This window comes from Elgaria multicarinata, chromosome 3, assembly GCF_023053635.1.
Source record: "Elgaria multicarinata webbii isolate HBS135686 ecotype San Diego chromosome 3, rElgMul1.1.pri, whole genome shotgun sequence".
Lineage (NCBI taxonomy): Eukaryota > Metazoa > Chordata > Lepidosauria > Squamata > Anguidae > Elgaria > Elgaria multicarinata.
Window position 1 is genome coordinate 8,133,689 of NC_086173.1, and position 25,943 is coordinate 8,159,631.

General features: G+C 46.9%; 1 protein-coding gene across 4 annotated transcripts in view; it reads right to left on the reverse strand.

The window, feature by feature from the left end:
* The window catches only part of LRP1 (LDL receptor related protein 1), a 360,219-nt gene that overhangs the window by 75,682 nt on the left and 258,594 nt on the right, over window positions 1-25,943 (reverse strand). For all 4 annotated transcript variants that reach the window (XM_063119223.1, XM_063119221.1, XM_063119222.1 and 1 more), the window contains 13 exons: window positions 24,323-24,487; window positions 22,678-22,922; window positions 20,903-21,034; window positions 19,017-19,244; window positions 18,424-18,598; window positions 13,482-13,576; window positions 11,780-11,929; window positions 7,658-7,801; window positions 6,856-6,981; window positions 4,493-4,624; window positions 3,295-3,429; window positions 3,036-3,165; window positions 882-1,008 (listed from right to left, as the gene is read on the reverse strand). In XM_063119223.1, coding sequence (XP_062975293.1) covers window positions 882-1,008; window positions 3,036-3,165; window positions 3,295-3,429; window positions 4,493-4,624; window positions 6,856-6,981; window positions 7,658-7,801; window positions 11,780-11,929; window positions 13,482-13,576; window positions 18,424-18,598; window positions 19,017-19,244; window positions 20,903-21,034; window positions 22,678-22,922; window positions 24,323-24,487 — 1,984 coding nt within the window. The remainder of the gene's footprint in view (window positions 1-881; window positions 1,009-3,035; window positions 3,166-3,294; window positions 3,430-4,492; window positions 4,625-6,855; window positions 6,982-7,657; window positions 7,802-11,779; window positions 11,930-13,481; window positions 13,577-18,423; window positions 18,599-19,016; window positions 19,245-20,902; window positions 21,035-22,677; window positions 22,923-24,322; window positions 24,488-25,943) is intronic.

The following is a 25,943-nucleotide window of genomic DNA, read 5'->3' on the forward strand; positions in this document are numbered from 1 at the left end:
AGAAGGACATGTCATCCCTGGGGGCTACACAATACCTCCCAAGATGCTAAAGTGATTTCAGGGTAGGTGCAGAGTCACCCACGCCTATTCTCCCGCACTGTATCCCAATAGGAAAATCAGTGGACATTCAACTTGTGGTTATGTACATTGATGGTGCTATATAAATAAATAAATAAATAATAATAATAATATGTCCTAAAGCCTAAACTACACATTATGATCAGATCTCTCAAGCTTTTTGTTTGTTTGTTTGCTTGTACACCAACATGCATCTATTCTTGCTTGTATACCCACATCTATACCAATCCATTGGGGTAGGTGGGGATGGGACTGTTTAACCAATAATGAAATTTCAGAAGTCAGAGAGCGGCTAGGCAGTGGCCTTCCAGTGGGACATCTCTCCCCGCCTCTCCCTATGACAAGCAAATGCAGATTTCACGCAAAATAAGAACTTGCCTAATCTGCATTTTGGGGTGCAAATCATAATCTGCAAATCTTGCCCTGATTTTTGAGTTCTCTTGATGCACTTGTTTGCTGTCGCTCTAGTTGTGCGATGATACACGACCACCCTTCGGTTGGCCAAAAGCACAACACGCCCTCACAGCCTGGTAGCTGCCTCTGTCCACTCCTGAGCCATGGCTTTTTGTTTCAGAGACACCCACCCTGACCTACCAATTGTTATTTCTCTCCCCCTACACCCAGAGCCATAAGAACATAAGAAGAGCCATACTAGATCAGACCAAGCGTTCATCTGGTCCAGCACTCTGTTCACACAGTGGCCCACCAGCCGTCAACCAGGGACCCGCAAGGAGGACACGGTGCGACAGCACCCTCCCACTCATGATCCCCAGCAACTAGTGTATATAGCCTCTGAGCCATACCTCATAGTCAACTGAGATGCCATTGGGCCAGCTGATGCTGGTATTGATGAGGATCACACGGTCTGTCCCGTCCAGGCGAGAACGTTCAATGCGGGGGTACTGGCCCCACTCTGTCCAGAATAGATACCTGACGGAGAGGAGGGAGGTCAGTGGCAGAGCAGGAAATGAAACATGTCTTTAGTGCAGTGGTTCTCAACCTTCCTAATGCCGCGACCCTTTAATACAATTCCTCATGTTGTGGTGACCCCCAACCATAAAATTATTTTCGTTCTTCTCTACACGATCCATTGTCATGGGATGGTTTGCTAATGAAAATAATACATAGTAGCTTTAATAATACAAAAGATGATACCTGACATAGTTCAGTCAATACAGTTTCCTAAGACCATCGGAAATATGTGTTTTCCGATGGTCTTAGGCGACCCCTGTGAAAGGGTCATTCAACCCCCAAAGGGGTCCCGACCCACAGGTTGAGAACCGCTGATTTAGTGGAACACAGGTCTGGTTCACAACTGCCTCTTCTTCTTCTTATTATTATTATTATTAGTAGTAGTAGTAGTAGTAGTAGTAGTAGTAGTAGTAATTATTTAGATCTCTATCCTCTTCCTCCAAGGAAATCAGGGCAGTACAAAAGATTCTCCTCCCAACCCCATTTATCCCCACAATAGCCCTGTGAGGTAGTTCCTGGCCCAGTGTCACCCACTGAACTTCATGGGAGTGTTCTGGTCCAGCCTTCCCCAATTTGGTGCCCTCCAACAGATGTTTCAGACAGGACTTTCAGCTCCCAGAAGTCCTAGCCAGCAAGGCCAAGGGTCAGGAATGCTGGGAGTTGTAGTTCAAAATATGTGGCGGGCACCAGGTTGGGGGAAGCTGAACTAGTCCGACACTGCAAGCACTGTGCTAAGCCAGCTTCCGTGTTCATCGTTCGATGGCTGCAGTGTCAAGTGGTGATGCTGTATGAACGAGCCATCAACGATCAGGCCCTACTTCCATATTGCCCAAATGCCCGGTTCTTCTTCTGTGGGGTCAGTCAACACACTAATTCAGCTGCAAGTCGCCCTGGGTTCAGTAATCAAGTGATGGGTAATCAAGCTATTTACACACATGCAATGGCCGCAAAGTTGACAGTTTGTCACCATCAGTTTCATTCCTTCGTGAGCTCTCCCCCCTCAGTGAAGAAATTGCAGACTCTTTTATGTAAACAGGAGGACCTTTCTGGCTGTGGCTCTGACTCCTTCTTTCCCCCCACAGCCACCATGCTGAAGAAGGAGAGTGTGGCAGATGTCAATGGTCCACCAGCAGTTGGAGCAGCAGACCGCTGCTGTCCCCCATGTCCCACGGCCTTTATTATATCCACAACTTATCATAAGGACGTAAGAAGTGCCATGCTGGATCAGACCAAGGGTTCATCTGACCGACTGAGGGTCCATCCAGCACTCGGTTCACACAGTGGCCAGCCAGCTGTTGACCAGGGACCAACATTGCAGGACATGGTGCAACAGCACCCTCCCACCCATGTTCCCCAGCACACAGGCTTACTGCCTCGGATACTGGAGGCAGCACATAACCATCAGGGCTAGGAGCCATTGATAGCCTTCTCCTCCAGGAATGTATCCAACACCCTTTGAAAGCCATCCAAATTGGTGGCCATCACTACTTCCCCAAAGGAATTCTTCATCAATGTCTAAAGCAAGGATGTAAAACCTTCTCCCAGTCAGGGGCAGCAATGGGTGCTATTGGGGGGGCTACGTGCCGGAAGGGGTTGTGTTCTGAGCCCAAAGGATGTGGGGGTCCCTTTAGTCTATTTATTTCACATTGCTTTCAATTATTAGTCTCTAGAATAGAAGAGAGATTAAACAAGTTATTGCTTGTGTTCTCTACAGGAGGCAAGGCCTACAATCGGCATTGTAGTCCAAAGCATCTGGAGGGCAACAGGTTGCCTACCTCTGCCTTAGAAGATCCTAGGAAATGTGTTCCTATAGCTCCCAAGGATCTTAGAACACACCAAATGAATCCAATATCCATGGAAGATCTTGAGACAGTACTCAGGAATCTTTCCTTTCCCCCAAGTGCAGCACAGAGAAATGCAACCTGAGCCTCTTCTGGTCATGATCATTTGCCCTGCGGTCCAAGAAATCATAGCTGACCACTTACCCTTTCTCCGGGTGCACTGTGATGGCCCGTGGCTTGTCCAGCCCCTGTGAGATCACCACATAGCGGAATGAACCATTGAGCCTGGCCACCTCGATAACATCAAAGCCCTGGTCTGTCCAATAGATGTTTCCTGGAGGGGAAGCGGTGCCACATGATGACTTAGCTAATTGCGCCTTCTCCACTCCTTGCAGGTGGCTGGCATTCCTCTCCCACCCCGGCCCCCATACCTGTCTCTAAGACTAACGCCACACCACCTTACCTGCAATCCAATCCACAGCAATGCCTTCCACACGGCCAATGCCATTGGTCACCACATCCTCTCGCCATGTCTGGTCCCGCTTGGCCCGACTGATGGTGCTCAAGCCCATGTCCACCCAATAGATGGTGTCGTTCTCTGAAAGAGGAAAAGAAATGCATTTGGGGAATAGGAGGAAGAGGTTCAGAGATGTACATCTGGGGGAATAATAGCCCTCTGCACCAGTATCCATAATAGTTGTAAGCCATCCCCTCTGGCTATTTTTCTGCTCAGGATTGTATCCATCTCAGGGGCTTTTATCTCCACTGGGAAAATGATACTGTACTGAACAGTGGGCTGAAACTCAACTTGGGTCATCAACATCCATATGGTTCTGAGAGTGTGTTGGTTTTGGTCCAATCCCTTAAATAAAAGGTGTGATACTGGGTTCATGGAGGAGTCTTTCCAGACAAAACTCACAAGTTCTCGCCCATGCACAACCCTAGCTTCCTCATGTGGGATTTGCTCTACGATCACTCTCCAAACATGAGGATACAAGATATATTGTAACCCTGAGACTTCTGCATCAAGGATATCAAACCGCTTTCAGCCCAAGGGCCAAATTCAATTACGGAGTAGCGCTCAGGGGTTCATTCCAGTGATGGGCAGGGATGAAGGTAAAAGGGGCAGGGCACAAAACACCAGCGTATTTCAGCTTAAAGCTTTTACCGCCAGCAAATAAGCCTTAGGAGAGGCATTTCAAACTTTTAGAATAGAAAGAAACATGCAAAAGCCAGGAAACCGCCAAACCATTTGTGCCCAGGAAAGGGCATCCTAGAAGGCCAGATTGGGGACCTAAATTTGGCACTCGGGCTGGCGGTCCAATGCCCCTGCTCTACATTCATCTCCTATTTCATATCTGGTATCACAAGTGCCTTCTCATGTAGATGATTAGCTCCCATTTCCATCCCAGTCAACTTTTCCCCACATTCTTCTAGGCAAGGCGGGTGAAGGGGCAACATGGCTCACTGAAGGTCAGAGCTAAGGATACACTGCAGGAGTAACGAGTTCAGCAGCAAAAGGAGATGTCATCTCCAACCTGCACCTAAGCCAGGGTGCTTCTACTTCCTAGTCATCTCCAGGGTGCTGCTCCTTCTCTCACTCTCTATCTGATATGCCCAAGGGGGGGGGCTACCTCCTTTTCCAGGTGTTCAGCACCTACCAGCATGGAAGTCAATGCCGACAGCCAATGAAGTCCCAGAGACTGGTACGAGGGCATCAGACTTGTCACTGGGATCCAACGGGATGCCCCGGATACCTTCATGCACCGAATAGAGGAGGAAAGAGCCAACACCTGCATGGAAGAAGGAAACAGTCACATGCTTGGAGCCTCAGCACAAGGCACATGAGATGGAGGGCCCAAGCTCAGTGGGAGAGCGCACACTTTACATGCAGACCGTCACGGGTTCAATTCTCAGCACAGGAAATCGAAGTATTTCTGGTAACCGCTCAGAGAATTTGAAGAGTCACGGTTGGACACAGTAGAACAGCCTTCCCCTATCTGGGTCCCTACATATGTTTGGGCCTACAACTCACATCGGCTCCAGACACCATGGCCCATGGCCAGTAATGACAGAAGAGATTGTGTGAAATGTCCGGAGGGACCCAGGTTGGCAAAAACAGGAGTAGACAAAACTGGGCAGACCAATGGTCCGACACAGCACAAGTGCCAAAGGACTAGGCCTTGTTATATTGACTATGAATTTTTAAACGTATATTTCAACGGCACTGTTATATTGATGATAGATTTGGTTTTGTTTATCCAAAGCATAAAATCCAATAAATTAATGGGGATGGGGGGGAGAAACAGCCTGATGAGGACTGAGCATGCTCAGTAGCCATGGAATGTTGAATGTCAGCTGGAAAAGGAAAATCGGGATAGGGATGGAATATTGAGAAGGAAAGCATGGCTCACTGGTTCAACCCTGAACAGGGGCACTCACCCACCCCATCTGTATTCTTATTAACATAAGAACATAAGATGTGCCCTGCTGGATCAGACCAAGGGTCCATCTAGTCCAGTGTTAGAAGCTGTGAGGTATCTGACGATGAGGAGTCTGGGGATGAAGAGCCGCAGGCTGGACCCAGTACCAGCATGGCTGGGCAGCAGCCAGCAGAGGCTCCCTCCAGCTCAGCCTTAGAGGAAGAGCAAACAGACATCTTACCGGTGCCATCGTTCAAACAACAAAGGGCGGAGAAGGAGGCGTTACGCAGATCCAAGCGTATTGCTACTAAATGCCAGATAAACAGGGAACAGCTGTGATTTGGGGCTTGGGTATTTAAGTAACAGTGCGCAGGCCAGGATCTTGTCAGACTTAATCTGGTTTGCCTGAGAAAGCTCTGGACCTTGAAACCTTGGCCTTGTCGTGTTTCTGCTATACCGGTTGGACTACGGACTTCTTGGACTCTGTGACTCTCTCCTGCCCTTTGGAACTCGGACTGGCTTTGTGGACTTTCGTGACCCTCTCTCCCGGACCCTTTATGACAACTGCATGGATTTATGGACTGGCTTTGACTTCGGCGTAAGCACAGGAAGACTGTTCTGTTTCTTTATGTTTTGAACTGTGTGAGAAATACAAATTAAGTGTTATCTCTTCATTTGCTGGTATCTGGCTGGTACCAGTCTGGGCACACAGCCCATGTAGATAAGTTAAAAAGTGGCTGGTTGCAAAGCCACTTGCTCAGGACATCCAGCACTCTGTTCACACAGGGGCCAACCAGCCATTGGCCAGGGATGAACAAGCAGGACATGGTGCAACAGCATCCTCCCACCCATGTTCCCCAGCAACTGGTGCACACAGGCTTACTGCCTTGACATTCTGTTGCATGTCCCACTTGTGTATCCTCTATAAGTGAAGTGGCTCTGTGAACGTTACCCAAGTTGGGCACATCAACACCTTCCCAGGGTGCCTCTCTCCAAGCTACAGAGGAAATCTACTTCTTCAGAGAAGGCAGAGCAGAAGAGAACCCTGGACTATCTTCAGAGAGCCTCCTTGCAGAGAGATGGGGCCTGAGGACACCTAGTCCATTTGCCTTCGTGTGAATGGATGCAGTCCTAGTCACTCTTTGTCGGAAGTTAGGGAATACTGGGACAAGGGGATCTCAAAAGGTGCTGCCTAGCATTTTCCAGCCCAGCAGTTCTGTACTGCTATACGGCAGGGGTGGCCTTTCAGATTTTGATGGACTACAACTCCTATCAGCCCTAGCCAGCATAGCCAGGGGTGCGGGGTAAAGGGTGTTGGAGTCCAACAACATCTGGAGGGCAACATGTTGTCCACCCTGATATAGGACGTTAAGTCCAGTTTTGCTGCTGCATGATCTATGGATCACTCTGTAAGAAATCGGGGCAAACCAAGACATTTATAACTTGCCAACTGCGCTGGATAATCAGCAGCCACCAGGGGGAGCTGTGCCACATCTCTCAGACATGCAGGCCGGCGCAGTTCCCAGGAAGTGGGATTTAAGAGAGGCAGCAGGGCTACACTCCACAAAACACATTATAGGAGCCTGCTGACAACTGCTCACCTTCACAGGACTGCTGCCCACTCCTCAGGCTGTAGCCAGCCGTACACATGCAGGAACGAGTCGTCTCCGAGGTTGGGAGGCAGAGCTGGGAACAGTCGCCATTCTTCACACTGCAGGGGTTGGTACCTGCAACGGTGTAATCATGGGATTAAATGGTGCAATCATGAAATTAAATGGGCATTGCTATGCAGAGCCAGAGAGAGACCGGGTTCAGGTTTGCTCAGTTAGGGGATCAACACACCTGTCAATCAGATGGGTGTATAGAGCAAGGGACAGCGTGATGTCGGGAAAAGAGGTGTACCATGAGCCTCAAGCTGAACAGTGGATCGTTAAGGTAGCTGAACCACTTCCAAATCCCAACACTTGGCTTCCTAAGAGTCTGCAAGCAGGTTGACATCATCCTTTATTTATTATTTTATTATTGCATTTATATCCCACCATTTTTCCTGCAAGGAACCCAAGGCAGCATACATAATCCTCCTCCTCTCCACTTTATCCTCACAACAACCCTGTGAAGTGGGTTGGGCTGAGAGTCTGTGACTGGCCCAAAGTCACCCAGTGGGTTTCCATGGCCGAGTGGGGACTAGAACCCGGATCTCCCGACTCCCAGTACGACACCCTAGCCACTACACCACACTGGCTCTCATATAGCATGTGGACTTAAGGGTTCCACCCATAATTCCCTGCTTCCTGATCCAGGAGGTAAACCACTGTGAACCTGACCAATTCGCACATTTTCCCCGGATGCGTCTTCAGGCCCTCCCCATGCCCCGAGCGCAGCTGATTAGGACTGGTGTCTCACCATGTTGCTGGATGCTCTCTTCATAGATCTTCATGTGCATGACTAGTGTGGTGCTGTTGCGCAGGACTACAGCTGCCGACCCGTCTTTCTTGTTGCAGGTGCCCATTTTTTCTGAGGCCTGGTCAGCCCACCACAGCTTATCGCCTGGGAGAAAAAGGCATGCTTATGTACACGAGGCAAGGAAAGTTATGTAACATCATCTAGGAACCAGCAATTGAAAAACATCTCTCACAGACACAAACCAACACACACACACATATCACATTGAGCAGGGGGTTGGACTCGATGGCCTTATAGGCCCCTTCCAACTCTACTATTCTATGATTCTATCTCACATTCTCACAGTAATCCTGTGAACAAAGTGTGTTATACCCATTTTACAGATATGGGACTGAAGCTGAAAAGAGAGGCTTGACACAGGAACCACAGGCACTGTGACTCCACAGCTGAGCTGCGTCTTCCATAACCTGTCAGTGCTTATCTCGTCAAGGGCAAGGAGAAAGAACCAACAAGTTAGCCGATCCTAGAGTATGCTGCAGACTAAAATGGGCAGAGCGAAAGGAAACTCGGCCCGGCTCGCATCGCGTCAGGAGCCGCCTCAGAACTAGAGAGAGAGGAGAGGCCACCAGTGAGGGAGGAAGCAGCAGCCAGGCACCTCTCCACCGTGCCTGGGTCCAGCTCCAGCTGAGAGCCCCCTCCCTCCTGCTGTCAACTGTCTCTGGAGAGGCCACCAGTGAGGGAGGAAGCAGCAGCCAGGCACCTCTCCCCCGTGCCTGGGTCCAGCTCCAGCTGAGAGCCCCCTCCCTCCTGCTGTCCCCTGTAACTGCTGAACTTTCCAACTAAGATTGTAGTGCCTGAATTTGCTTTCCTTCCCCCCCTCCTCCTCCTCCCTCCCAATCCCCTTTCCTTTTGTGTCATGTCTTTTAGATTGTAAGCCTGTGGGCAGGGACTGTCAAGAAATACCTTTGTAAGCCGCCGTGAGAGCCTTTTTTGGCTGAATGGCGGCATAAAAATCCTTAAATAAATAAATAAATAAAAATAAACTAGTCTCTCTGAAGTTAACGCTTCTTGGGAAAGGGCTTTCCATTCTTCTTGAAAGGACAATGGTCTCGCTTAGTTGGCATAGTTTTGCCTAGGGGAAAGTTCCAAGAGATTAGACTCTCCTTCAGGTGGGAAGAGATGTTTATTGCTTGAATAAAGCTTTGTGGATTACTTAGCAGGCCTCATTGTTGTCTCTCAGGATGGCAGGAGCTTTTTGAGAAACAGGACACTTACTTTCATTTCGGATCAGTGTATAACTCAAACAGTAAGACGTAGTGCTAAGATGACCAGTCTATCAAAGCTGGGACTACAAAACATTAGAGCAATTCATGAAGGCTAGACCTTCATGGAACGCCTTGTCCAGAAAGTCTCACTTGGCCCCCATGTTATGTTTTTTTTCAACATCGTAACACGAAGAACTTTTTATTCTCTCGGGCATTTTAAGATGGTGTTTTCAGCTCCACTGCTTCTATGTTTGGTTGTTGCAATCTTTATTTTTAGTTTTGTGCATGAATTCTTTTCTTCTATGGGACTTTTTGGGCTCCTGTTGATTGCTTTTATGTTTTTAAAACTTTTATTGTTAATCACCCAGAGGATATTATTAGTTGGATGGTTTACAAATGACGCAAATAAAATAAATGAATAAATGATAGCTAAAGAGAAACTCTTTACCCTTTAGCAGAACTCAGAGCTGAACCGCTTTTGAGTTGAACAGAGACAATTCAACTCAGAATACCAGATCCTGGGAACAAAGAATTACAGCTGCTACCCAAGCAATGAAATTTTATGACCAAAACAATAATTCTGAAGGGGAAAAACATACTTTTCTTGCATTGAATACAGACTTAGAGTAGACCCATTGAAATCAATGGGACTTAAGACAAGTCATGACTAACCCAAATAACATTGATTCCAATGGGTCTACTCTAAGTATAAATCAAGATCCAACTCTGTTTTCAGAATGGGGTGGGCAACTTGTAGCCCTCCAGATGTTTTGGCCTACAAGTTCCATCATCTCCCACCATGGGCTATACTGAGTTGTAGGCCAAAACGCCTAGACTAGAGGGTCACAAGTTCCCCACCCATTTTAGAATTTAGATGCACGCATATGTCCTAGCATGCAGGACCCTCTTAGGAGACGCATTCTGTCCTGTGTGGAAGAGAAGTGGGGTGGGGCTTTGCTTAGACGGTGCCTACCATCTACAGTTTGTTTTGGAGTACTAATATGTATAAAAAAATCATTAGCATTTTGTTTGGGTGCTGTTGTACCATGTTCTGCTTTGTGGGTCCCTGTCTGACAGCTGGTTGGCCACTGGCCTGGTTCAGATAACACGCTAAACCATGCTGCTTACAGCATGGTTTAGCGTGTTGTCTGAACCAGGCCACTGTGTGAACAGAGTGCTGGACTAGATGGACTCTGGACTCTGATCCAGCAGGGCTCTTCTTATGTTCTAAAAAGTGTTGCCAGATTAACATTTTTCAGTCAACAAAGAAGACTTTAAATGGTTAGTGCAGCTGCTTAACTGATTGATGTTTGCAGTTGTATAATAACATTCTTGGCTATGACTTTCATGGGTGGCTTGCGCGTGGCCGGAGCATTTAGAGGCTTCTGCAAGGGAAACAGGAGTGTGGAACCTCTGGCCCTCCAGATGTTGTTTGACTCCAGCTCCCATCAGCATGACTAATTGTCAGAAATGATTGGAGTTGTAGTCTAACATATGGAGGGACACAGGTTCCCTGCTTCTGGAAAACTGGCCTAGACAGACTAGCCTTCCACAACCTAGTGCCCTCCAGATGTGTTGGACTACAACTTCCAGCATTCCTGAGCACTGGTTGTATTGGCTGGGGCTGATGGGAGTTGAAGTCCAAAACATCTGTGGGCACCAGGTTGGGGATGGCTGAGATGGATCTTTGGTCTGCTCCAACAAGGGACTTCTTATGTTCTTAGTCCAAACCTTTGGTTAATGCTTAGTCGATTTCAATATTGCACTATAGGGGAATGGCAGTAAAACTCGCTAAGAATTAAACAAAGATCCCTTAAATCGCAGGCTCTATTACAGCAGCTTCCTAAATCTTTTGCAGGGGGAAAGGATTAATCCTTAGTGGTGTTTGCCTCTTTAAAACAACAACAAAAGGCTAAATATGTGCTTCCATGATAAAACTCAACAAGAAAGTTGTAAAACTACCAATTAGGAAAATGTAAATTTCAGAGCCATGTTGGTTTATGCTTGGATATCTTAGAAGTCAGAAAATATTTGGTCTTTTGTAGCACCTGAAAGACATTTTTTAGCACCTTAAAGACATTTTATTTTAAGAGAACAAGTTTTCATAAACTATAACCCATTTTATTAGATGGTGAAATGGACTGAACAGCAGCAATCATGCATATAAGTAAGGGCAATTGTTTGAATTTTAAGACAAATCAACCTGGATACACCTTTCTTCCCTCAAATTATATAATGAGAACTAACACAAAGATTTAATTATGTGAACCAAGGCCTTAACCTGGCCTGTAAATTCCTTTCTAATTATAGAACCTGAGGGGTGAAATTAAGGTGTATCACTTTAAGATGCAGAAGACAGTCTATGCAAATTCAAGTTCTTTGCAAAAACAATGAATACTGCAGATGTGGGGAACCTCTGGCCCTCCAAATGGTGTTGGACTTTAGCTCCCATCAGCCGCAGCCAGCGTGACCAACTGTCAGGGATGATCAGGGGGGTAGAGGTGGGATAGGTTCTCCAATCTTGGAATACTGATGTAGAAGATAGACCTTTGATCTGATCTAGGAAGGCACTTCTTACGTTCTTAGTCCAAACCTTTGGCTAATGCTTAGGTGGTAAAGTTGCATTTCCAAGCAGTAAAATTTTGCTAGGAAATTGCTAAAAAAAGTGAAAGTATCTGGACGGTGCACCTTCATTGCACTCCCCCGCTCCCTAAAAACAGGCTCCCTAAAAACAAAACACCCCAATAGAAAGAGGCACACAGATTAGGTGCCTGTGTACAATTCTCTCGCCATCCTTGCTGACCAGGCCATGGCAGGACTGTTCACGTAGCTCCTTGCCCAAGACAGTAGCTCTTACCCATGATCGCCAACGCCGTGGCCTTGCCCAGCTGGCTCTTCATGGCCTCTAACACCTCCAAACCGCTGCCATCCAAGTTGCACCGATTGATGGTACTATTGCCGGAGCTGATCCAGTACAGCTTGCTTTCCTTGTAGTCGATGGAGAGCCCTGGTACGAGAGAATAATGATTCCATAGCATGGAGACACCTGTGGGTGTTAAACGCAGTCTTCTGAATGGGCAAGGACTGCACGCATTGTTCAGCCTGAAAAGCTGATGAGTGCGTAGGTGTGCTTTCCGGCTGTGCCAGTCGCAGTCCTCTCCATGTTGGTGGAAGGTAGGGTGACCATATGAAAAGGGGGACAGTTATACAGAAAAGGGGCATTTATGGAGGAAGGTGGTTTTTGCTACAGCTGGGGAGGGGATTAAAGCCACTTCTGAAATCTCTTCATTGGCTTCCAATTCACTCCAGAATCCAATATAAACTTCTCCTGTTGACCTTCAAAGCTTTTCACGGTCTAGCTCCTGCCTACCTCTCCTCTCTCATCTCACACTATTGTCCCGCTCGTGCTCTCCGCTCCTCTGATGCCATGCTTCTCGCCTGCCCAAGGACCTCCACTTCCCTTCCTCGGCTTCGTCCTTTTTCTTCTGCTGCCCCTTACGCCTGGAACGCTCTTCCAGAACACTTGAGAACTACCAACTCAATCACAGCTTTTAAACCTCAGCTAAAAACCTTTCTTTTCCCTATAGCTTTTAAATATTGAGTTTGTTCTGACTCTATACTGTTTAGCTTCACCCTACCCGGTGCCTGTTTCCACTTCCCTGTGCCTGTTTGCATTCTCTTTCCCTCCTTATTGTTTACTACAACTTTATTAGATTGTAAGCCTATGCGCCAGGGTCTTGCTATTTACTGTGTAATCTGTACAGCACCATGTACATTGATGGTGCTATATAAATAAATAAATAAATAAATAAATAAATAAATAATAATAATAATAACAAAAGTTTTGGAGAATGGAGCCAGGGCTGCTGCAATCATCACAAACAACCCTGGACTCACAAATGAGCCAAGAGCCACAGCATCCAAAGGGACACCGCCCTGGCTGACGAGGGCCAGTGAGTCGTGCTTCCTGCCTCTACCAAGTACAGAGGAGCACTGAGAATCTAAGGTCTTGACCTCTCTTAAAGTTCATAGGGATAATCAGCCCTGGATTAACCTTTAAGCAATATAAGCTCGGCTGAGGGCACCAAGGGAAGGGGGCATGACAGAGTACCAGTACCATAGCTGTAGCCATAGTTTTTTAAGGAATTCCAGATTAAAAATCGTTTTCGATAAATGTTTGCATTTGCATTCTTTCCCTTTTTTATTAAAAAATGCATGAAACAGTGATGAAAACTTGTATTTTTTTTTTCTGTTGCCCTAGTTATAAGTAAGTAATTGGCTTATGTTGCTTGCTGCTATTTAGTGTTAAATAACTATAATAAAAAGCAGTTTATATTTAATATAGTTGTGTGTTCCGGCGTGGGGGATGGCCTTGAAGAAAACTGAGTTTTTAACGTCTTATTTCACCTTCAGCAGTTATTGAGTCTTAATGTCTTGCTGACTAAGCAATGGAAGGGCCAAGGGGGCACCGTTACTGGGCTGTGCTTAGGGCATCAGCTGGCCTGAATCCGGCCCTGGGGATACTGGTGCGTACAACAGGGGTGAGGCGGACTCCATACCAACAGGGCCCTTTTGGTTCGTGAAGAGCAGGCTCCGGTTGTTGCCGTCCATGTTGGCAATGCTGATATTGTCCCCGTCTGTCCAATAGAGTTTCCTGTTAAAAAAAAAAGAAGAAGACATGCAGAAAGTTGGTGCAATGCTTAACCCTTCCCACACTGGCTAATTATCCCCAGCAAATGCCCCTCCTTCCTGAGATGCTTTTTCCAGTCTCAGGCCATAGCTAGACAGGGCGAAATCCCAAGGCTATCTTCAGGATCGTCCCTGTGCATCCCACATGACGCACAGGGGATCCTGGGATCAGGGAGGGATTATCCCTCCCTTGTCCTAGGATAGAGACCCCCCCCCCATTCATGCCCACTCGTTCCACAGTCTCGGGATGATTCCAAGACTGTGGGACATGTGTGCAGGCGTTGCAGTTTGTCGCGGTTCCTCACGAGGAGCCAGGACCCCCACACGGGACGCAGAGCTCCTCAGAAGCTCTGTGCCCATCAGGGGTGGGGTGGGAGGAGCAGGGAAATTAATTTAAAAATAAAAAAAACCTACCTTTTGCACACGAGCATTCATGCACTTTGTTCCTATAAGGGGGGAAAATGGCGGCCACGACGTCCTCTCCCTCCGAGGTCATCGCGCGCCACGTGTAAACAGAGGGGGAGATGTCGCAATAAAAATATTGCGAGATCCTCACTCCTCTGTCGCACTAGATCAGGTAGGTCTAGCTGAGGCCTCAGAGTTCATCTGAGAGTTCATGGCAGCTCGTCTTCCTCCTTTCCCCTTTCAGTAGGGGTTCCGCAAGGCTCGGTGCTTGGCCCGTTGTTGTTTTCCTTATACATGTTGCCCTTGGGCAAGCTTATTCAATCTCATGGCCTCCAATATCATCTGTACGCCGATGATACACAACTATATCTGTCATCTCCGGAACTTTCTCCTGATGTTCACGATCGTATCTCGGCATGTCTTTCAGATATCTCAGCTTGGCTGCTTCATCGTCGCTTGAAGCTTAACATGGCAAAGACTGAATTGCTTGTTTTTCCTCCTAAACCTTCTCCTCATCTCTCATTCTCTCTTACTGTCAACGATGTCACGCTTACTCCGGTCAAGGAAGCTCGTAGCCTTGGCTTTATCTTCGACTCCTCGTTCTCCTTTATTCCTCATATTGAGGCAGTAGCTAAATCCTGTCGTTTCTTCCTGTATAATATTGCCAGGATTCGATCATTTTTGTCTGTCTCTTCTGCCAAGACACTTGTTCATGCACTGGTTATTTCACGGTTGGACTACTGCAACCTTCTTCTCTCTGGCCTTCCTTCTTCTCACATCAGTCCGTTGGTTTCTGTTCACCACTCTGCCGCAAAGATCATCTTCTTGGCTCGCCGCTCCGACCATGTTACTCCGCTTCTGAAATCTCTTCATTGGCTTCCAATTCACTTCAGAATCCAATATAAACTTCTCCTGTTAACCTTCAAAGCTTTTCACGGTCTAGCTCCTTCCTATCTCTCCTCTCTCATCTCACACTATTGCCCCGCTCGTGCTCTTCGCTCCTCTGATGCCATGTTTCTCGCCTGCCCAAGGGCCTCTACTTCCCTTGCTCGGCTTCGTCCATTTTCGTCTGCTGCCCCTTACGCCTGGAACGATCTTCCAGAACATTTGAGAACTACAAGTTCAACCGCAGCTTTTAAAGCTCAACTAAAAACTTTTCTTTTTCCTAAAGCTTTTAAAACTTGATGTTGTGCAGACTTCTACTGTTACTTTCTACTGTTAGTTTTACCCTACCCTGTGCCTGCTTACCCTACCCTGTACCTGTTTGCATTCTCTTCCCCTCCTTATTGTTTTACTATGATTTTATTAGATTGTAAGCCTATGCGGCAGGGTCTTGCTATTTACTGTTTTACTCTGTACAGCACCATGTACATTGATGGTGCTATATAAATAAATAATAATAATAATAAGAGTTCACTTGGAGAGGAAAAACATGGGTCAAGTACAACCAGGAAGGGGAGACATTAACAGGAGAGTTATCAGTAAGTGGAGGAGAGGTGAAGCATAGCAGTGCCCTCCCCACATACATGCTAAGAGGCAAGCAAAGCTCTATAGCAATGCCCAAGATGATTACTGTGAATTTGCAGGCTCCGTCAAGAGGAGCAGCCTCCTGCCAACTCAAGAAGGTTTATACCTTGCCAAGTAATCCGCGATAAACCAGCTGGTGCGCTTAAGCACACACACAAATATCCCCACACACCTCAACATATCTTTTCTTCACGTTCCAGGCCTACTCTCTCGGATTCCAGGCCTACTCTCCGCCCTTCAGAAAGAGGATTTGTAACACGAAAGGGAGTCAAAAATCTGAGTGGGGCCCTTTCAAGGCGATTACTGCCGTTATCATCGGGCTATGAACAGATTGGGGGCAAAGGAAGGAAATACCTTTCCCTGAATGCCGGAGAGCGGTTTAAGGGGCTTAGACATGAGGTAAATCCGCTTAGGTCGGCCCCTTGGGTTCTATTCAGTCCATTCCGACACAGTGACCTGCCTGAGCTGCCAGATCAAAACTCTTTTTTTAAAAAAAGGATACCAAAAGAACAATAACTCAATCACAAGTCTTAGGCCTCAGCTAGACCTAGCGGTCTAACGGGACGGAGGGGTGAAGATTCCGCAATATTTTTATTGCAAGATCACCCCCTCTGTTCACACATGGCGTGCGACGATCTCAGAGCAAGAGGCGTCGCGCCCACCATTTACTTTTTGTAAAGAGACAGGAGCGCACGACTGCTTGTGTGCAAAAGGGAAGTCCTTTTTAAAAAAAAAAAAAAAAAATCCCCACTCACCCCACCCCACCCCTGATGGGTGCAGAGCTCCTGAGGAGCTGAGCACCCTGTGTGCAGGTCCCGGCTCCTCACGAGGAACTGTGAGGAGCCAGGACAAACCGTGACGCCTGGTCACACGTTCCACGGTCCCAGGCTCAGCCCAAGACCGCGGAAAAAACAGGCCTAAAGTGGAAGGCAAGATCCTGGGGCAAGGGAGGGATCAACCTCCCTGATCCCAGGATCCCCTGTGCGTCATGTGGACACAGAAGGACGATCCCGGGCATCGCCCCAGGATAAAGCCCCGTCTAGCTAAGGCAGTGGTTCCCAAAGTGGGCGGTACTGCCCCCTTGGGGTCGGTGGGATTGCTTAGGGGGGCGTTAATAGGCAAGGGGGTGGCAGGAGGGCACTCGAGGTGGTCTTTTCCGAGCAGCACCTCTCCAAAAGGTCTTAAAACCCAGGGATATTTTTATGGGAGAAGGTAGTTTGGTCCCAAGCCATATAGGGGAAGAATGCACACATGTATTAATAACATTTAAGAAGAGTCCTTTTAATAGTGAATTGAAATGTTTCAAAAGCACCAAAACACTAATCATGGAATCATAGAATAGTAGAGTTGGAAGGGACCTACAAGGCCATCGAGTCCAACCCCCTGCTCAATGCAGGAATCTACCCTAAAGTATCCCTGACAGATGAAGAGACATACACTGCTTGGTGTGTCCTTCCATGCCGGCTGCAAAACACATTATTAAACATGGTGATTTAAGACTCATGTTAAGTGACTTTAAACCAGACATTGGGAAACTGGTATCACTTCATCAAGCCCATCCATCACATTAAGAATAGTGAGGTACTCTACTGTCCAGAGAGCTTCGGCTATGGGGCGGTATATAAATGCAATAAATCAAATTAAATCCAACCTAACCTAGTTACTAAATGTGATATCTAATATACTTGCTAAATGACTATCAGAGCTTGAAAAGATGATATCACTGGTTCACGTTCACCAATTAAGTTTAATTGAATAAACTAAAAAAATGTAATTGGATTTTGAATAAATATTCAATTAATTGTTACTGTTTTGAACTTTATTGTTCTTATCTTCCTTAGTGGGTCGTTGAAAACTGCTATTCTGAAGAATGACTTTTATAGGGTAGGGTAGGGGGCACTGGGCATGAGTCTGTGGAACCAAGGGGGCGGTGACCTGAAAAAGTTTGGGAACCACTGAGCCAAGGCCTTAGTGTGCCTCCAAAGAAGCGCTTAAGATAGGACGCAGCAACTATCTCCTAAGAACACAAGCACAAACTGTGGCGTCTGCTGATATAGATCTTTCTCAGAAAAGTGGCATAACATTGTAAAGTCGAGGGAAGATGCCTGTCCATACAAAAATGCCAAGTATGTAGTATATGTTTTATTGTATGGACACTGCTCTATTTGGGTACTGTGCGTCTTCTAAGATAAGACAGGCAACAACAGTTTATTACTATGTCAATGAGCCTAGGAAAGCATCCCCTCCTTCTCCTTTGACACAGCTGCCAGGAGGAGATAGGAAGCGTTTGTTTCTGTTTTTAACACTGCAATTTGGTGTTATTTTCGGACCCAAAATGCAGTGAGTCATAACTATGGTTTAGTGAAACGAGCCAACTTCAAACCTTGATGGATGAAAATTGGTTTGTTTCAATAAACCGGAGGTGCAGAACCTCAGGCCCGCAGGCCACATCTGGCCCTCCAAGGTTCCATGCCCCTGCCTCTTGCCCTCGACTGCCCATCATTTGGTGGTTTACTGGTTTTGGACATCTTTCCTCATTCTAACAGACTGAAATGCCTCTCCTATGGCTTAGTTACTGGCAGTAAGAGCTTTAATCTAAAATAAGTTGGTATTTTGGCTCTGCCCCATTTTGCTTTCAGGCCCCCCCTCCACCACCACCACTGGAATGTGGCCCCCGAGAGCTTCTCCAAAATTGAATTTGGCCTTCAGCCCGAAAGAGGTTTGACACCCCTGCAATAAACCGTTGTTAAGATTAATCATCGTGTAAATCCGCTAAACAGAAGTGAAAGCTTCCAGCCTGCTCCTCACAATCACCCATGCTCCACCCGCATGGTCTCCATTGTCAAATTTCTTCAGTAACCCATGTTGCACCAGACTCACCCTTTGAGAGGATGTACAACCAAGCAATGAGGCTTGTCCAGTCCCTGAATCACAGCATTCTTAAATGAGCCATCTAGCCGGGCCACATTGATCTGCTTCTTGTTGGCATCATAGCTTGTCCAGAAAAGGTTCCTGGAGATCCAGTCCACAGCGAGTCCATGGGCATTGGGTAGGTCTGCAAGGCAATCAGGATGGGGAATCTGTCAAATGTGGGGAGCCCAGAGTAAGAGAGAGAGAGAGAGAGAGAGAAGGAATATGCCTCTAGAGCAGCTGTCCCCAAACTGGCCCCCTCCAGACAACAGCTCCTAGCATCTGGCTGGGGGATGCTGGGAGTTGTAGTCCCAACGCCTCCCTCAGCCTGAGGGTGTCAGGCTGAGAGAAGCTGTTCTAATGTACTCCTGAAAAGCTGCAGGAACTTTAGGTTCATTTAGCACAGGAGAAAAAGCTTATAGGGCCATTGACTTTCATTGGGAAAAAGCTGTGCATCCTACCGAAGTTGGACAGAGCCACGTCAAAGTGCAGCATGGAGTGAGGAGAAGCTGCGGAGAGGAGAGGGCAGAGAGCGACAAAGGAGCAACAGGTAGTTTTCTCACCTGCAGACACAACCGTTTCCACGCCTGTTCCATTGATGAAAGCCCGCTTGATGGTTTGCGTGCGGACATCCGACCAGTAGATCCGCTGCTCCATGGCGTCATAGTCAACTACAGTGACATTGTCAATGTCAGGCACAGTGAAGGAGTTGATATAGTTGTAGTAAGGGTTGTCAATGTCAACTCCTCGAATCTCCATCTGGCGGGCGTAGAGCAGGAACTTCTTGAACTCTGGAGAAGGGGACAAAGGCCAAGAAAACACAATGGGAACTCACTCCGGCAGATACAAAGCAGTTTGGTTTGCTAGGACCACAGGGCACATGGGTTGGTCAGCCATCAGATGTGCACAGCTGCCCCAAGCAACCCCGTGGTGCAACTGCAGGGCAAGTGCATTTGTATACTATAGACCTAAACTGCTTTGACTCCTCAGAGAACTCTGGGAATTTTAGTTTTTGCCTGGGCATAAAGTTCCCACATTCCTTCACAGCCTTAAGTTCCCTTAGTTGGCGGGTCATGACAGTTCAACCAATATGAAATCAGTTTACATTTGTCACATAGGGTACACTTGAAGTATATCTGCACATTGTCACAGGACTGGAGACTTGCAAGGCATCCTGGCACATCACATCCCTCCTAGGTAGACGTACAATTACACCCTGTCTCTCTGCACCCACCAATTATTCCTGCAAGGCAGATATAGTTATACTTGCACTTTTCATATTTCATTTTACCCGGCCTGTAGCTTTTTATAGTGATTACTTCTTATAGTCTCTTTCATCTGACTTGGAGTGCTTTTTTTATGGTTTGATGACAGTTCTATTCTTTATCATTTTGTTGGGTGATAAGCATGAAAGAATAAACAAAGAGTTACTACTGTTTCTGAAAAAAATTCAAAGCTTAAGGTAAGAATTACAATGTAAGGCAACTGACCCAGGGAGACAAGTTAATGGAGAGGTTGCAGGAATAGATCTGCCCTTCACAGGGCTTCTCGCCCAACAGGATTGCATATATTGACATTCTCATGTTACTCTGGCATGCAGTGTCAACATAATGGTATGGGAAGGGAAAAACTTGAGAAAAGGCACTTAATCATGTAGTCAATATCTAAGCCATTTCCAGTTCTTCGGGCTGGTTCAGAGGAAATGTTGAACAATGTTTTAGTGCTACATCAAGAAGCCCCATGTTCATGCACTTCACCCTTCCCCTATCTCCTCTGGTATGGCTGCAAGGATGAGAAATATCCGTTTCTGCTTTTAAACTAACCAGAGCATCTCTTTTAAACTAAGTAGAAGCATTTGTTTCTGCTTTTAAACTAACCAGAGTTTCCCATTACTTACGGAAATCTGCTTAATTAAAGTACGGTTAGTGAACAAACCAGGATCATACATTATGGTTTGATCCTAGCTTGTTTGAAGAAACCACAGTTTAAACTAACCAGTGTTTCTCTAAATTTGTATGTCAGAAAGCTTCCAAACTCCTCTTTGTGGCTGCACCAGTGGACAAGGGGGAGCGAACAAACCAGAGGCTGTTGCAGGCACATACAGCTACCTCCCTAGTGTGTAAAAAAAGTTCCTGCTCAAGAAGGCAAGTTCAGCATCAGGACTCCTAGTGAACCCACAGTCCATGGGCTCATGCATTTCATGGATATGTCTAGGCATGTGCCTGCATGGGATGTAACTGATCCCCAAGACCACAACCCTGTGGATCTTCATCTCAGACTGGAGGCTGGGACCCACATCTACCCACAGTGCAAATCCAATGGGAATAATCCAAAGATGCCGTGGTTACTGCACTGTTGTTGCTAATCACACATTTTTAGAGTGAGGCTTCTCCAGCACTGACGGACGCTGGGGACTGAGAAGAAGCTAAAGCTTCCCCCTTCCATTTACCATAGCATGTGGTGTTGTCCTTGCCCAGCTTCATGAGGTGGGGACAGGCACAAGAGTAGGTACTGTTGAAGTTGATGAGGCAGAGATGAGAGCAAAGGCCTTTTCCTCCATTGGCCTCACAGGGGTTGGGAGCTGGAACAACAAATAAAGCAATGGAGAGTTATAAGCTCAGATCCTCCCACCCACCTCTCCTGGGAGAAACAGAGTCATACGCTAAAGACAGGATGAAGCGCACCTCTGCTTTGGGAAAGTCAAGGCAGGGGTGACATTTAGCCCCTTGGGGAAGGGACATGTGGATTTCTGGTGGCCAGGCTGGCAGCCCAAGACCAGATCTCTGCTATCTCCAGCCCTGCCCTGCAGAGCCACTGAAAGTGCATGATGGGTGCATGCAAACATAATTAATAATAATAGCAAACAACGACGACAGAAAAGCCAATCCTACAAGTCCTAAATCACCAGCAGGGACAGATCTATGCCAAGGAAAAGTGGAGTCGCTGCACTGAAACCCACTCACACAGATCTGCTGCGATGCTTTCCAGTGCTTAACTGCACCAAAGCCTCAGTGCGCTCAGCTGCGGCTGCTCCCATTCATCCCGTTACCTTTGCCTCCCTTCACTCCGTTGTCACGCCACCATCAACACAGAAATCATTAAGTCCTTGGGATGGGGGCCTGCAATTCATGTCTTTATTCTGCTGACGTTACTCTGTCAAGTGCCCATCTATATTGACGCCGCTATAAATATCCTCCTTCCTTCTCCGCCAATTTAGGCAAGCTCACCGATAAAGGCTAGGAAGGCTTTCAGCAGTAGAGCCTGAATGCAAAAACTGTGACCAGCTGATATATTCATCCCTCTGCCACACCAGGAGGCCGAATGTTCCTCTGCTATGCAGCCCTTCAAAGGGGCTCGCCCAGATTCCAAGGACGAATCTCAACATGGGCCCAGAATGCAATGGCCCCTGGCAATATCAAGAGGCCCTGCTTGTATCTTCAAGACCTCTGGGACAGCAAGGCAGAGCTGCAGCACCTCCTGCTCCCGTTCTTGAACCGTCAACTGGCTCGCCCTCCTCTCTTCGTATTGCAGGGCACAAAGAGGGCACGGCTAGACGAGGGGGTGGGAAGGGTATGATCTTGCGATTTTATAATCACAAGATCGTCCCCCTCGTCTACAGGCAGCGCACGACATCCCAGGAGGAAGAGGACGTCACGGCCACCATTTTGTTTTGTTTTTTTAATCGGAGAAGAAGAGTGCAGGAGCACTCCTGTGCAAAATATGAGGGTTTTGGTTTTTTTTTAAACCACCTCCCGCTCTCCACCTCTGACGGGCATGGAGCTCCTGAGGAGCTCCGTGCTCAGCTCCTTGCAGTTACTCGTGAGGAGCCGGGATGAAAATGGGACAGTGGGTCATACGTTCCGCTGTCTTGGGATCATCTCAAGACTGCAGGAAAACCCAAATTTATTGGTAGGGCGATATCCTGGGCCAACAGAGGGATCGTCCCCCCGTGCTCCCCTGTGTGTTATGTGGACGCACAGGGACGATCCCGCGATGATCACCAGGATATAACCCCGTGTAGCCATGCCCTAAGAGTCCTTGCAAAAGAAGGCAAATGGATGCTTGGAGGGACCATCGCTCATGGGCGGAACATGTGCTTTGCATGGCAAGAATCCATAGTGCAATCTCAAGTAAATAAAAAAAAGTATCAGTGATGTGAAAGCCCTCTCTGTGCCTGGGACCTTGGGGAGCAGCAGCTGTCCTTCCCCCCTTGTCACAACTCACCTAGAGGCTGCCGAGAGGGATGATAAACCTGCAAGTCGAAGGGCTGCGTGTTGGTTCGCTGCACGACGGTGACGTTGTGGCCGGTCCATTTGTTGGCCTTGGCCAGGGTATTCGTGCGCCAGTCCGTCCAATACACCTCACCCCCGTAAAGCGTGACAGCAAAGGGGTGCGACAGGTACTCGTGCCCTCGCAGGACCTCAATGTGGCCTGTGCCGTCGTAGAGGGCAGAATAGATGGCGTCGGACCTGTGAAAAAACGGGACAGATCCACACGTCTGTTGCCAGAGGCCAAGAGAGAGGCATAGGGAAATCAAACGGCTAGGCTAGAAGCACAGATTCTGCTTATGTTTGATGGTGTGTGCGTAAGATGGAACTAAAACAAGCAGTGACGGATGTGGCTAAGCAGAAAGCAGGGCAGGACCTTTAGGGACAAGGGACGCAAGGATGGACAAATGACAGAAGGGAAGGTCTGCTCTCCAACTTGACATTTCAGTAAGCAAACTGGCATGGAACGTACGATTGCAAATCTAGCTGCATCTGCATATTGTATTGCCCTCGGCTCTGCTACGCACGCACGTAATGCTACAATAAACACACAAGGATTTATTATACCACCCTAGGTTCAATTCGTTTCTTCCACATCAAAGAAGGTGTATTATGCCCAAATAAAGTATTACTTATACATCTGGAGGTTTATTGCACTAATATAGTAACTATCCTTATGGTTACTATGAGAGAGAGGAGGGGGGTGTTATTACATATTACAGCTTAGCAATGGGTAATTGGCCCAGGGGTCTATTATAGACAGGAAAAGGGTAATTATTATCCTACTCAAGAATTGAACATATGCAACAGGCACACTTTGGGGACTGTATATGGCATAGCAAGGGTATTTAAAACCTTTCCAATAGCTGCGTTATTGGGCCCGAGAATATTTATATTAAAATAACCACACATCTTTTTGGTGATTATCATTTCCTTCTTTGCTCAAATACTGAATACTCATACAAGGCAGAGTGGAAGCAAAATACTCCCAGTATGTTAAGAACACTTTTAGCAGTGCCAGTATGTTAAGAACACTTTTAGCAGCTCCGGCTATTGGGCGGTATAGAAATGTAATAAATAAATAAATAAAAAATAAAAATAAAAAAATGCTTCCACTTTATTTTATTTTTTTACACCTTGTGAAAATGTCCACTTATTTAGATCGCTGCGACTTCCTCTCACTTCCAATTGCTCTGATTGATGTCATCACAAAGACCAGGCGTGAGCAACTTGTGAGCTTCCAGATGTTTTGGACTACAACTCCCATGATCTCTCATCATTGGCCATGCTGGCTAGAGCTGATGGGAGTAGTAAGGAAGAACATCTGGAGGGCCACAAGTTGCCCACCCCTAACATGGGCAAATCTGGCTGTGTAACATTGTGGTGTCATCCTGATCATGGTGTGATCCCTGAAATCGCCCATGTGACAAATACAGGAAGGAGGAAGAAGCAGCAACCCTGGGAGGAAAAAAGGCGTTGAAATAGCATCAGCCAGTAGAAACACATTCTAAGCAGACGGCTGGGGGTGGGGAGGGGGAGGTGTCTACCCCACTGAAATTACAAATTACTGCCGAAATATCTGATGCAAGTCTACTACACACCTGGCATCAATCCACAGAATACGCTTCTCCAGGTAGTCAACGGTGAGTCCGTTAGGCCAGCCGCCTGAGCCGGTCTCCTTGTGGATGACACGCCGGCCCTCGCCGCTCATGGAGGCTGCCTCAATCCGGGGCAGGCTGGCATCCCAGTCTGTCCAGAAGAGAATCCTGAGAGGGTAGAGGGAGGAAGCACAAAAGCGGTGAGACAGAATAGACTCCTCTCCAGTCGTAGGATCGGTGCCTACGAGGTGCCTGTAATTCTGCAAAAGCTGAGTTCTTAAGAGCATTCACCACATAATAATAATAATATATTTATTTGTTACTCGCCTTTCCCTGCAGACACCATATGCAGACACCATAAAATACATATAATTGATTAAAACATTTAAAACAAATACTTTATTAAAAGCAGCACATTATTAAAAGGCATCTTAAACTTCAACTGGGTAGGCCTGCCGGAAGAGATCAGCCTTTATGGCTTTCTTAAATTCCGGAAGACTGTTGATGAATCTCTCCCGGCAGGCCATTCCACAATCTAGGAGAGGCAGAGGAAAAGGTCCTCTGGGTAATATTTGTCAGCCTTGCTTTTGTTGGCTGGAGTAAATTCTTCCCAGAGGACCTGAGAGTGCGGGGCGGACTGTACAGGAGAAGGCGGTAGCCTGGACCCAAACTATGTAGGGCTTTAAAGGTGATAACCAATACTTTATACTTCACCCGGAAACTAATTGGTAGCCAGTGAAGAGATTTTAAGACTTAACCCCTTGTCAAGCGATGAGCTATCAACCCTCCATGATGACCTTTTCCAACCTATCCAGGCCTATTCAGTAGAATTTTAGGATATTTTTAGGATGTTTTTAGGATGCCTTTAGGATGTTTTTAAACAGTGTATACCATGTTTTTAATCAGTATTTTATGTATTTTATGCTTGATGTTGTTCTCCGCCTCGATCCAATCGGAGAGGCGGGTAAGAAATAAATTATTGTATTATATATTATTATTATTGTATTATATTATTATCATCATCATCATCATCATCATCCCAAGTCTGCCTTTTCATGAACAGGGGCTATTTAAAAGGCCGTTCCTTAGCTTTGCCGTGTTCATCTACTCTTGCTGCACTTTTCCACCTCATCAGGAGGACCATGTTCAAAAAAATATCCCAAGAGTATTTTGGGGGGTCTGACTTTTGACAGAGGGAACAGACTTTTATCCTTGTGGAGAACCGAGCCAGCCTGGGGAGCTGCGGAAAAGCTCTCTATTCTGGTGACATTTTCATGAACCACCAATTTCTAGCAGCAACATATTGGAGGGAGCAACGAATTTGCTGTTTAGAGGGGCACAGATGCACTACTTATAAAGAAATCCTGGCTCAGCACCCCTCTTTGACCTCTAAAGTGCCCCCAGGAAGCGTGCACACGTTCTGAAGTGCAGCTTGGAGCCCAAAAGAGCTAGAAACTTGCCTTCACCTTTGTAAAAATGAAAACTCAGACACACTGGACCCACTGGACCCACTATTTAAATTCTGTGTATCAGCAGCACCTGGATCAAATTATAAGCAGCCCTCCCACTAAATCTCCTTAGCATCTGGACGTTTCATGGTCATTACTTCACTTCTCTGCTCCCT